This window comes from Brachyhypopomus gauderio, chromosome 14, assembly GCF_052324685.1.
Source record: "Brachyhypopomus gauderio isolate BG-103 chromosome 14, BGAUD_0.2, whole genome shotgun sequence".
NCBI lineage: Eukaryota > Metazoa > Chordata > Actinopteri > Gymnotiformes > Hypopomidae > Brachyhypopomus > Brachyhypopomus gauderio.
Genome location: NC_135224.1, coordinates 2,282,526 through 2,295,332, shown reverse-complemented (window position 1 = coordinate 2,295,332; position 12,807 = coordinate 2,282,526). Strand labels below are relative to the sequence as shown.

At 48.6% G+C, this 12,807-nt stretch overlaps 1 protein-coding gene across 1 annotated transcript in view; it reads left to right on the top strand.

The window, feature by feature from the left end:
- Nucleotides 1–12,353, top strand: part of thoc1 (THO complex 1) — a 14,553-nt gene extending 2,200 nt beyond the window's left edge. The window contains exons 4-21 of the mRNA XM_076973022.1: nucleotides 1–12; nucleotides 969–1,087; nucleotides 1,178–1,226; nucleotides 2,096–2,191; nucleotides 2,703–2,785; nucleotides 3,043–3,116; nucleotides 3,245–3,353; nucleotides 5,103–5,237; nucleotides 5,440–5,540; nucleotides 6,298–6,364; nucleotides 6,475–6,525; nucleotides 6,695–6,765; nucleotides 7,432–7,527; nucleotides 7,748–7,813; nucleotides 9,103–9,186; nucleotides 9,370–9,517; nucleotides 11,288–11,369; nucleotides 11,597–12,353. The exon at nucleotides 1–12 is cut by the window's left edge and continues 55 nt beyond it. Coding sequence (XP_076829137.1) covers nucleotides 1–12; nucleotides 969–1,087; nucleotides 1,178–1,226; nucleotides 2,096–2,191; nucleotides 2,703–2,785; nucleotides 3,043–3,116; nucleotides 3,245–3,353; nucleotides 5,103–5,237; nucleotides 5,440–5,540; nucleotides 6,298–6,364; nucleotides 6,475–6,525; nucleotides 6,695–6,765; nucleotides 7,432–7,527; nucleotides 7,748–7,813; nucleotides 9,103–9,186; nucleotides 9,370–9,517; nucleotides 11,288–11,369; nucleotides 11,597–11,874 — 1,721 coding nt within the window. The 3' untranslated portion in view covers nucleotides 11,875–12,353. The remainder of the gene's footprint in view (nucleotides 13–968; nucleotides 1,088–1,177; nucleotides 1,227–2,095; nucleotides 2,192–2,702; nucleotides 2,786–3,042; nucleotides 3,117–3,244; nucleotides 3,354–5,102; nucleotides 5,238–5,439; nucleotides 5,541–6,297; nucleotides 6,365–6,474; nucleotides 6,526–6,694; nucleotides 6,766–7,431; nucleotides 7,528–7,747; nucleotides 7,814–9,102; nucleotides 9,187–9,369; nucleotides 9,518–11,287; nucleotides 11,370–11,596) is intronic.
- The last annotated feature ends 454 nt before the right edge of the window (nucleotides 12,354–12,807 follow it).

Here is a 12,807-nt window from a genome sequence, read left to right as displayed (position 1 = left end):
GCGTGACGGAGGGTGAGGACACGCCTCCTCTCTCCTCCCACAGCATCACTCCGCTTAGGTTTACATTACCTTAGAACCACAGTCAGCTTAACTGGACAACAACACTGACACACACGAGAGATTTGGCTCTGGCTGTTGGGAACTCAATCCAGGCAGTACACATACGACACGCAGTATATGAATGTACATTAATGCAGGAATGTACAGGATATGCACACGATTACTGAATACATAAAACGCCAGGGTAGAGGGGTAACAGTGTGAGGTGGTTAAGTGTAGGGGGGTAACAGTGTGAGGTGGTTAAGTGTAGGGGGTAACAGTGTGAGGTGGTTAAGTGTAGGGGGTAACAGTGTGAGGTGGTTAAGTGTAGGGGGTAACAGTGTGAGGTGGTTAAGTGTAGGGGGTAACAGTGTGAGGTGGTTACGTGTAGGGGGTAACAGTGTGAGGTGGTTAAGTGTAGGGGGTAACAGTGTGAGGTGGTTAAGTGTAGGGGGTAACAGTGTGAGGTGGTTAAGTGTAGGGGGGTAACAGTGTGAGGTGGTTAAGTGTAGGGGGTAACAGTGTGAGGTGGTTAAGTGTAGGGGGGTAACAGTGTGAGGTGGTTAAGTGTAGGGGGGTAACAGTGTGAGGTGGTTACGTGTAGGGGGGGTAACAGTGAGAGGTGGTTACGTGTAGGGGGGTAACAGTGTGAGGTGGTTAAGTGTAGGGGGGTAACAGTGTGAGGTGGTTAAGTGTAGGGGGGTAACAGTGTGAGGTGGTTAAGTGTAGGGGGGTTACAGTGTGAGGTGGTTAAGTGTAGGGGGGTAACAGTGTGAGGTGGTTAAGTGTAGGGGGTAACAGTGTGAGGTGGTTACGTGTAGGGGGGTAACAGTGTGAGGGGGTTAAGTGTAGGGGGGTAACAGTGTGAGGGGGTTAAGTGTAGGGGGGTAACAGAATGAGTGAAAGTTCATGATGGAATCTCCCTGTAGGAATCTGCTCGGCCACCACGCCATTCGTGTTGCTAGGTGACGTTCTCGACTGCCTCCCTCTGGACCAGTGTGACAGGATCTTCTCGTTTGTTGAGGAGAACGTTTCCACGTGGAAGTCTGTGAGCTCCCCCCCGATCCACCCCGACTGCGTGTCCACAGACGCCTCAGTCCTTTAGTTCTCATTTACTCTCGTTTGGTTTTGTCTCCAGAATTCTTTCTACTCAGCCGGGAAGAACTACCTGTTGCGGATGTGTAATGGTAAGATCTCACCTTCAACAGAGATGAAGTGATGAGATTCAGGCTTACACACAGGCTGCATCTCAATTCAGGGGCTGCAGCATACGTAGACCGTGTAGACCGCAGCCCACGGTGGCCACACACTTCGAAGGCCGGGTAGGCTGCATCTCACGGCTGTTAAATGAGACAGTCTAGTCTTCGCAAGACGTATGTTTGCGTGACCACACCCTGCCCCGTTACATACGTTACATACGTGTTAGCGAGCTGTCCGACAAATATCACATCACCCACAAATGCCTAAAAGAAAATGCGTTGAACATGTATTCACATGTTTGGCGGGAAGTATAACTTCATAACAAAATTCAATGTATTTTTATAAACGTTACTCTTTAGTAAATACTCAAAGCACAGGTTTACCTGCAATATCATTAATAACTGGCATGTTATTTAGCATCTCATTGCAGTATAAATGTCCATATTTAAAAAATACCGACATTTAAAAACGAATTCTTCGGCCCGTACACTAGACTCCGCCTGTTTATTGTTCATAGAGCAATGAATCCTGGGATATGGTGGGACGCGAAGGATACTCAGACGCATCCTTCGTTTTCGGGGTTTTGAAGGCTACATTCGTCGGCCGCATAAGAAGGAGTCCACGAATTGGGACAGCCTCGTCGCGGCGCAGTGACGTAACCGGCCTACAAATGCGCACTTCGTGGGCTGCAGCCCCTGAATTGAGATACACCTTCAGACTATATTTTCATATATTTATATAGGTCAAGTAACAAGTGCGTATGTAATATTAGTTTCGCTGTGAAACCTGTACATGTGTGTAAATGTGGCTGTGTGTGTGTGGTGGTCCTAATGGTTCTTGATCTCTGTGCTGATAGATCTGCTCAGAAGACTCTCCAAGTCCCAGAACACGGTGTTCTGTGGGCGGATCCAGCTCTTCCTGGCCCGCCTCTTCCCCCTGTCTGAGAAATCAGGTACCACCCCCCCCCCCCATGTTACCAGTTCCACATCTGAGCATGTAACGCTCTTCTAAGTGTGTTAAGTGACGTTACGTAGCATTCCCTACACATGCTTTTTAACAAGGCATTCCTTCCCATGCCTTTGGTTGCCTTGGCGAAATATCCAGTTTCAGAAAATATTTTTTTCTCTTTTTGTTTCACTACAATTTTATTTCAAAGAAAACAAAGATCTAAATCACTTCATCATTGTGTGTTTGATGAAGTTCCTGCTGATGTTGGTGTGGTAGCGTTCCTGATCTGAGGCGGGTTACAGGGCCCTGGAGGACGCGTGTGTCCAGAACACTCTTCACATTTAACGTTGGAGAAATGGTTCTCCAGAAAGATGTCTCTCTTCTACAAACTACTTCTCTCTCTCTCTCTCTCTCTCTGACTGTCTTCCTCTCTGACCATCTCTTTGACTGTGTCTGTCTGTCTCTCTCTGCTGGTCATTCTCAATCTCTTACTTTCTGTGTGTTGAATGTTTTAGGCCTGAATCTGCAGAGTCAGTTCAACCTAGACAACATCACCGTGTTCAATAAGAATGAGCAGGAGAGTACACTCGGACAGCAGGTATTCTCTCTCTCACACACACACACACACACACACACACACACACACACACACACACACACACACACACACACACACACACACACACACGCACACACACACACACACACTATCATTACTATTTCATTATTACACTAAATATTAACATTAACACTGTTTAAAACGACCAAACAAACTAATCTGTGTGTGTGTGTGTGTGTGTGTGTGTGTGTGTGTGTGTGTGTGTGTGTGTGTGTGTGTGTGTGTGTGTGTGTCAGAGCACTGAGGTCAAAGAGGATGGGATGGAGGTAGAGGAAGGTGAAATGGGTGATGAAGACACACCTGCACCCTGGTAAACACAGCCTGCTTGTTCGTCCTAGATCACACTGTGGGAACGGCTTCATGGAAATAAGAAGCTGATCTGGGATCAGCTGGACCAGAATAAAGAGGATCTGTTGTTGAATGTCTTTTGTGTTTCAGTTCCATTCCGATCGACTACAACCTGTACAGGAAGTTCTGGACACTGCAGGACTATTTCAGGAACCCAGTGCAATGCTACGAGAAGTTCTCCTGGATGACCTTCGTTAAGGTAACACTCTCTCTCTCCTCTAGTGAAACGCTGATCTCTCTCCTCTCCTCTAGTGAAACGCTGATCTCTCTCCTCTCCTCTAGTGAAACGCTGATCTCTCTCCTCTAGTGAAACGCTGATCTCTCTCCTCTAGTGAAACGCTGGTCTCTCTCCTCTAGTGAAACGCTGGTCTCTCTCCTCTAGTGAAACGCTGATCTCTCTCCTCTAGTGAAACGCTGATCTCTCTCCTCTAGTGAAACGCTGGTCTCTCCTCTAGTGAAACGCTGGTCTCTCTCCTCTAGTGAAACGCTGGTCTCTCTCCTCTAGTGAAACGCTGGTCTCTCTCCTCTAGTGAAACGCTGGTCTCTCTCCTCTAGTGAAACGCTGGTCTCTCTCCTCTAGTGAAACGCTGGTCTCTCTCCTCTAGTGAAACGCTGGTCTCTCTCCTCTAGTGAAACGCTGGTCTCTCTCTTTCTCCTCTAGTGAAACGCTGATCTCTCTCTCCTCTAGTGAAACGCTGGTCTCTCTCTCCTCTAGTGAAACGCTGGTCTCTCTCTCCTCTAGTGAAACGCTGATCTCTCTCTCCTCTAGTGAAACGCTGATCTCTCTCTCCTCTAGTGAAACGCTGATCTCTCTCTCTCCTCTAGTGAAACGCTGATCTCTCTCTCTCCTCTAGTGAAACGCTGATCTTTCTCTCCTCTAGTGAAACGCTGATCTCTCTCTCTCCTCTAGTGAAACGCTGATCTCTCTCCTCTCCTCTATTGAGACGCTGGTCTCTCTCTCCTCTCCTCTATTGAAACGCTGATCTCTCTCCTCTATTGAGACGCTGGCCTCTCTCCTCTCCTCTATTGAGACGCTGGCCTCTCTCCTCTCCTCTATTGAGACCCTGGTGTCTCTCCTCTCCTCTATTGAGACCCTGGTGTCTCTCCTCTATTGAGACCCTGGTGTCTCTCCTCTATTGAGACGCTGGTCTCTCTCCTCTCCTCTATTGAGACGCTGGTCTCTCTCCTCTCCTCTATTGAGACGCTGGCGCCTCTCCTCTATTAAGACGCTGGCGCCTCTCCTCTATTGAGACGCTGGTCTCTCTCCTCTATTGAGACGCTGGTCTCTCTCCTCTATTGAGACGCTGATCTCTCTCCTCTCCTCTATTGAGACGCTGGCCTCTCTCCTCTATTGAGACGCTGGCCTCTCTCCTCTATTGAAACGCTGGTCTCTCTCCTCTATTGAGATGCTGGTCTCTCTCCTCTCCTCAATTGAAACATTGATCTCTCTCCTCTAGTGAAACGCTGATCTCTCTCTAGTGAAACGCTGATCTCTCTCCTCTATTGAGACACTGGTCTCTCTCCTCTATTGAGACGCTGGCCTCTCTCCTCTCCTCTATTGAGACCCTGGTGTCTCTCCTCTATTGAGACGCTGGTCCCTCTCCTCTATTGAGACGCTCGTCTCTCTCCTCTATTGAGACGCTGGTCTCTCTCCTCTATTGAGACGCTGGTCTCTCTCCTCTCCTCTATTGAGACGCTGGTCTCTCTCTCCTCTCCTCTATTGAGACGCTGGTCTCTCTCCTCTCCTCTATTGAGACGCTGGTCTCTCTCCTCTCCTCTATTGAGACGCTGGTCTCTCTCCTCTCCTCTATTGAGACGCTGGTCTCTCTCCTCTAGTGAAACATTGATCTCTCTCCTCTCCTCTAGTGAAACGCTGATCTCTCTTCTCTAGTGAAACGCTGATCTCTCTTCTCTAGTGAAACGCTGATCTCTCTCCTCTCTTTTGCAGTACTCTGATGAGACACTGGCAGTTTTTAAGAGCTACAAGCTGGACGACACTCAGGCTTCCAAGAGGAAGCTGGATGAGATGCAGACGGCTGGAGGAGAGCACGTCTACTTCGCCAAGTTCCTGACCAGCGAGAAGGTTCACAGTCTTCTGTTCAGTCTTTTGAAATTCCAACTTGTCCATGTTCTGCAGTTGTTTCATTTTGCTTGCGTGTATTTCGGTGAAAAGCAGCTGATTCTGTGGTGGACCGTTTTGTTTTATCCCTGTCGAACAAACAAATGACCACTTTGTTGACCTTTGACCCTGACCTTTAAACCCATATGTGTGTGTGTGTGTGTAGCTGATGGACCTGCAGCTGAGCGACAGCCACTTCAGACGCCACATCCTGCTGCAGTACCTCATCCTCTTCCAGTACCTCAAGGGTCAGGTCAAGTTCAAAAGGTGAAAGGTCACACATCTCAGACCGACGCCAGCGTAACGCAGCGAGGGTGCCCTGTCCCCCGAGGGTCGGTCAGGGCACGCCCTGCTACACATCAGCGTTTTGTATTATTATTATTATTTCAGTCCAGAAGGTCACGTAACACGTTACTGTAGGTCTGAACTGATTTGGTTTATGTCGTCGTCCTAGCCAGCATTATTCCTGCTTCAGTCGTTTGGAATAAGAGTAATGCTAGCGTATAGAGTAATGCCAGCGTATAGAGTAATGCCAGCGTATAGAACAGGGGTACTCAAATAAAAATGATGACGGGCCACATTTTATTTTTTCAATCACTGAAGGGGCCGGTTACGGGGGGCGTCGAACGCATTTGGGCGTCTGCAACCTGTTTGTTGTTGCCATAAAGGCAATCCCCGGCATCGTCTTGATATCTTGATATCGGCGATTTCAAAATAAGAGCGGATAGCGCGATTGGAAAAAAAAAGATTCCTAAAAAAACCACTTTTCAAAACAGCTCGCGGGCCAGAAATAGATAGCCCGCGGGCCACATGCGGGCCGCTATTTGAGTATGGGGGGTATAGAGTAATGCCAGCATATAGAGTAACGTTTGCGTAGAGTAAGGTAACGCACTCGGGTCTGAGCGGCTGAGTGCAGCACTGTTGTAATGAAGAAGGAATGTTTACTCAAGATACATGAGTAAACAGTCCTCCCCTCCTCTCCTCCCCTCCTCTCCTCCCCTCCCCTCCTCCCCTCCTCTTTCAGCTCCAGCTGTGTCCTTAATGACGACCAGACGTCCTGGATGGATGAAACCACCAAACTGGTTTATCAGGTGAGTAACCTCACCCACAGCTAGGACACTTCAACTACTCACGCGGTGTAGGTGTCTGTCGTACGTTGTAGGGATGATCTGCTAATATCTGCTGTATTGGTTTTCTGTAGCTACTCAGAGAAATTCCCCCTGATGGTGACAAGTTTGCAGCTATGGTGGAGGTAAGATCAGGGTTGTTCAACAGCATCTGTGTGATATAAACCTTACTGCACCGATATCAAGGAATATGCCTCACAAAAAACAGCAGTCATTACCTACAGCGGCGCACCACCTGTTTAACCGTGTGTGTGTGTGTGTGTGTGTGTGTGTGTGTGTGTGTCTGATTTCCAGCATATTCTGAACACAGAAGAGAACTGGAACTCGTGGAAGAATGAGGGCTGTCCGAGCTTCGTCAAAGAGAGGTGGAGTATTCTCTCAGAGAGGTGGAGTATTCTCTCAGAGAGGTGGAGTATTCTCTCAGAGTGGTGGAGTATTCTCTCAGAGTGGTGGAGTATTCTCTCAGAGTGGTGGAGTATTCTCTCAGAGTGGTGGAGTATTCTCTCAGAGTGGTGGAGTATTCTCTCAGAGTGGTGGAGTATTCTCTCAGAGAGGTGGAGTATTCTCTCAGAGTGGTGGAGTATTCTCTCAGAGTGGTGGAGTATTCTCTCAGAGTGGTGGAGTATTCTCTCAGAGTGGTGGAGTATTCTCTCAGAGTGGTGGAGTATTCTCTCAGAGTGGTGGAGTATTCTCTCAGAGAGGTGGAGTATTCTCTCAGAGAGGTGGAGTATTCTTTTAGAGGTGTGGATTAGTCCCTCAGAGAGGTGGAGTCCTGCTGGACATCTCTGTGCTTGGGAGACTCGGGTCTGTTCGACTCCTGGAGACCCAGATGTGGTCCTGGTTTCTCCCAGTACACCTAAGACAGCTGCTCCTCCGCCCTGAATACCTGACCAGTGAGTGGGTGTTGGGGTAGAACTACAACCTGGACTGACCTCTGGACGTAGAGGACAGCACAGTGCATGTCTGTGGTTTCACTCCTGCTCTCACTCTGCTCATTCCTCCTCCATTTCTCTCCCATCCGTCTTGTCCAGACCGGCAGAGACCAAACCGACCCGGCCCAGCCGGAAGAGACCGGCCCCTGAGGACTTCCTGGGCAAAGGGCCCGACCGCAAGATCCTCATGGGGAAGTAAGATCTGAGAGCACAGCACACGCGTGGAACCCTCCCTGCACCACACTGCCTCCTGCAGGCCTGGAGGAGCACTGCACTGGGTCGTCTGGCTTCCTGGAGGCACACAACTTGTATATCGGCTGTCTCTGAGAATTGTAGAAACACGCGCTCATAATGTTTGGCAGTTACAGGACGGCGGTGTGGATTTATGTATTCATCCATCTGTTCTTAATCTCAGTGATGAACTGACAAGACTTTGGAATCTTAATCCGGACAACATGGAGGCTTGCAAATCAGACAGCAGGTGTGTGTTTGCAAACACTGAAACAACGTCTAAAGACATGTATGTGTAGTGAGTGGCGTTAGGTTGGACAGGGTCTATAGTGAGTGACGTTAGGTTGGACAGGGTCTGTAGCGAGTGACGTTAGGTTGGACAGGGTCTGTAGGTGGTGACATTAGGTTGGACAGGGTCTGTAGCGAGTGACGTTAGGGTGGACAGGGTCTGTAGCGAGTGACGTTAGGGTGGACAGGGTCTGTAGCGAGTGGCATTAGGGTGGACAGGGTCTGTAGCGAGTGACGTTAGGGTGGACAGGGTCTGTAGCGAGTGGTGTTAGGGTGGACAGGGTCTGTAGCGAGTGACGTTAGGGTGGACAGGGTCTGTAGCGAGTGACGTTAGGGTGGACAAGGTCTGTAGCGAGTGGCGTTAGGGTGGACAGGGTCTGTAGCGAGTGGCGTTAGGGTGGACAGGGTCTGTAGCGAGTGGCGTTAGGGTGGACAGGGTCTGTAGCGAGTGGCGTTAGGGTGGACAGGGTCTGTAGCGAGTGGCGTTAGGGTGGACAGGGTCTGTAGCGAGTGACGTTAGGGTGGACAGGGTCTGTAGCGAGTGACGTTAGGGTGGACAGGGTCTGTAGCGAGTGACGTTAGGGTGGACAGGGTCTGTAGCGAGTGGCGTTAGGGTGGACTGGGTCTGTAGCGAGTGACGTTAGGGTGGACAGGGTCTGTAGCGAGTGGTGTTAGGGTGGACAGGGTCTGTAGCGAGTGACGTTAGGGTGGACAGGGTCTGTAGCGAGTGACGTTAGGGTGGACTGGGTCTGTAGCGAGTGACGTTAGGGTGGACAGGGTCTGTAGCGAGTGACGTTAGGGTGGACAGGGTCTGTAGCGAGTGACGTTAGGGTGGACAGGGTCTGTAGCGAGTGACGTTAGGGTGGACAGGGTCTGTAGCGAGTGACGTTAGGGTGGACAGGGTCTGTAGCGAGTGACGTTAGGGTGGACAGGGTCTGTAGCGAGTGACGTTAGGGTGGACAGGGTCTGTAGCGAGTGGTGTTAGGGTGGACAGGGTCTGTAGCGAGTGGTGTTAGGGTGGACAGGGTCTGTAGCGAGTGGCGTTAGGGTGGACAGGGTCTGTAGCGAGTGGTGTTAGGGTGGACAGGGTCTGTAGCGAGTGGTGTTAGGGTGGACAGGGTCTGTAGCGAGTGACGTTAGGGTGGACAGGGTCTGTAGCGAGTGACGTTAGGGTGGACAGGGTCTGTAGCGAGTGGTGTTAGGGTGGACAGGGTCTGTAGTGAGTGACTCTGTCTCCTGTTGTCCATGAAGGGAGTTCATGCCGTCGCTGGAGGAGTTTTTTGAAGAGGCCATCGAGCAGGCTGACCCGGCCAACATGGTGGAGGATGAGTACAAGTGTGTACAACTGTAATCCACCCGAGTTTACTACACAGGCCCCGCCCCACTCCATTATATGTTTGCTGCCCATTCCAGAAAGTTCAACGGTAATTGTGTGTGTGTGTGTGTGTGTGTGTGTGTGTGTGTGTGTGTGTGTGTGTGTGTGTGTGTGTGTGTGTGTGTGTGTGTGTGTGTGTGTAGGGTGGTGCGTAACTCCAACTACGGCTGGCGGGCTCTCCGTCTGCTCTCCCGCCGCAGTCCCCACTTCTTCCAGCCCACCAACCAGCAGTTCAAGAGCCTGGCCGACTACCTGGAGAACATGGTCATCAAGCTGGCCAAGGAGCTGCCTGTGAGTGCCCCGCCCCCAGCCCCGCCTCTGCCGTGACCACGCCCACAACATACAGCTGCACTCCTCTCACTGGGCTTTGACTAAGGGGTTAACATGACAACAGTCGTCAACAGATGAGAGGACAGAATTAGAGAAACTGGGCTGAGTGTAACGGATGTGATGATAGTTTAGGAAGAACCATCGTGGCATTGTCAGTAGGGTTGCAGTGGTAACCGGTTTCACGATATACCACGGTATTAAAATGCACGGTTGTCATACCGTGTGTGTTTGCTTATTACCAGTAAAAAGCAAGCCAGCAGAGAAACTGACCCGCGCATGCGCAACTCCGCTCCGGTTCAGCTACTCAGCACACAGCAGTGAGAATGGCAGAAAGTGCATCAGACTTAACAAATTTTTTTACCAAAGAAAAGGCTAAACTAAAATCAGCGGCAAAAATGATGTAATCACGGTGGTTCCGCCCATGCGCGAGGGCCTCGCACGCTGTCGATTCGCGAGGTCGTGCACCTCTCGAATTTTGTAACTTTGCGCGCGCCGCGCCTCAGTGCAATGAACAAAGTCATGTTTGCAGGGTTCATACACCTTTATAAGGTGGAATTAAAGCACGTGTACGTCACTTTCAAGGTCGATTTCAATATTTCCCAGCACGTTAAACTTAATTAAGTTAAATATTTATACATGTACTCGAAATAATTCGCTTTTTAATCACATTATTTAATGGTGGTTTATTTTCAAAACGCCCAATCTTAACGTCTTCACGTTCTCTCATGTTTCGTCCTGGATTTACAAGAGGTTCGTATTTGTTAACGTAATACAAGACAACTGATCAGTCAGATAAATATTTGTTGTGATATGAAGTAGTTACAATTTCAAGCATTTTAGTACTTAGCCTATATTCCAGCACTTTTCAAACCTGGAACACAAAGCAACATAAAAATTCGTCAGCTAAATGTTCCTTCCCCTGTTTTTGAGGGGTGTTTCTTTATACTACCACATATCGTTTCGTACGTATAGACACTTCGCAGAGGTTCGCTCGAGGTGTTCGGAGCGCTATGGTCACTCGTGAAAGTATAATCCTAGCTTATTAAGGTCATTGCTTTCACTGGATGTGAAAGACGCCATTAATTTACATGCGTTCATTTTCAAATTCTGACGTGCGTGCTTTTCATATGTTAAAACCAGACTCGGTGTGAAAGCCTTAAAATAGAAATCTCTATTGTGAGGGTCATGTCAGAAATAAATCCTCTCTTTCTGCAGTATCTGGTTATATTCTAACTTGGCAGTACAACAGTTTACAACAGTTGTTGATCAGACACTGACCCAGGCTCAGTGTAGCCTATCAGATATTATATAATTTAAACTTAAATAATTATAGGCCTACTGAAATCCATGATTTAGGTTTCTCTAATTTTGCAGTATTTATATAAAAATGTGTACAGCTTATTTTTTTAAAGGAGACATTTTGTATACAATAGTTCCAGGTTTCTACAATAAATAGTTCACTGAACAAAAAAAAAACTTTTGTTGTAATTTCTTTAAGGGTCAGTTTATCTTTTAATAATATATGTAACAAACTGTGATACCGCGGTATTTTATGAGACGGTTATCATACCGTGAAAATCTCATACCGTTGCAACCCTAATTGTCAGATTCTAAATAGATTTGGCTCATGTATTGTTTTAGTAATATTTAAAAATTATTTAAATATAGTAGGTGTGTATATACATGGATATGGCGTTTGGGTAATGGACGTGTTGGCCTTCACATGTACAGAAGGACCTTCCCTCTGAGGAGATCAAGACCGGAGAGGAAGAGGATGAGAACGGAGACAACTTGCTGAAGGAAAGCCATGACAGTGAGTCTCCTCTCCCACCACCGTGAGGCGCTGTAGAGCAGCTCAACATGGAAGCAACCTCCATGTTGCTCTATAAAGAGCTTTATCAAGCTTAGCATTTATTTATTTTAAACAGTTTTTGACTTCAGTCTCATTGAACCCCCACTAGAATCATGTGTGCTATTGGACGTGTAGTGGGGGCAAGTTTCTGCCCCTCACGACTCCTCTTGTGTCTGTTTCTGACCCAGGTCCAAGTATCCAGAGCAAACCGGTCACCAACAGCCAGATGGACGAGATCGCAGCCAAGCTGGGCGGCCAGTGGAGGGCGCTGGCGGACCACCTGGAGATGAAGGAGGCGGAGATCCGCGAGATCGAGTCTGACGGAGAAGACGTGGATCTTCAGGCCAAGATGCTGCTGGTGGCGTGGCAGGACCGCGAGGGTCCGCAGGCCTGCGTGGACAGCCTGGCCTCCGCGCTCCGGGCTGCCGGGTTCGCCAGCATCGCCAACACCCTCAGCCAATCATAAAGCAGGAGGCAGTGGCGTGCTAACGTCTCCAGCGGGTGTTGGTGGGATCCTAAGTGCACGTGGTAATATCGGTAATGAGGACGTGAAGCTGTCACACACAGGCGTGTTTAAAGGTCCCCGTTACATTGTCACCGTTGGCGTGTGTGGACCAGTCTGGAGGGGGTTCTGTTCCTGAAGGAACCGTGTTCATGGTGAAATCGGTCTCACCAGTGTGTTGAGCAGAGCCAGAACTTTCTTTGTGCTACCACCCACACTCTGGAGCACTGATCAACGCCTCTCCCCCCCGGTTCCCTTGACCTCTGAACTCTCCGAACTCTGATCAGTCTGAATTAAATGGCGCTGCTGGTCGGAGAAGCTGGACTGAAGATCTCCAGCGTTACTTTTAAACTTCTTGGGTTTGATTACATTGTTGTATTTTTTTTTTGTACATTTCACCAAAACTTGAGCATTTGCAAATAAATGTCAGTACTTTGATTTTATCAGCGTGTCTGTATGATTTCACACACATGTAGCAATTAAACTTTTAGCAGTAGTATTTATTTTTGGTTTTGTTTTTCTCCAAAGCCTGCAGGCTGTAAACAAGCACGTTTTGGCTTTACGTGGGGGTCATGGAGGGGGTGGCAGATGGATCATAGTAGAGGCGTTTAGATAAAGATCCACAAAACAACCTCTGAACTGCTGTTGCTCACCTCATGAAAATATACAGACCCAAAACAAAGGGGTGTGTGTGTGGCCCTCACCTGCCTTTAGAGCAGGATTCCCTGTCAATCAACAGTAACCACTCAAACCTCTAATTATGACTGTAGAGATGAACGCCTGGTCATCTTTAAAAATATTGACTGCATATATAAAAACAGAAACCAAGAGAACCTTCACAGTGCTGTGGCGAGGAGCCCAAGAACATAGTTAGGAGTGCCTTGGTCCAGGTGATGG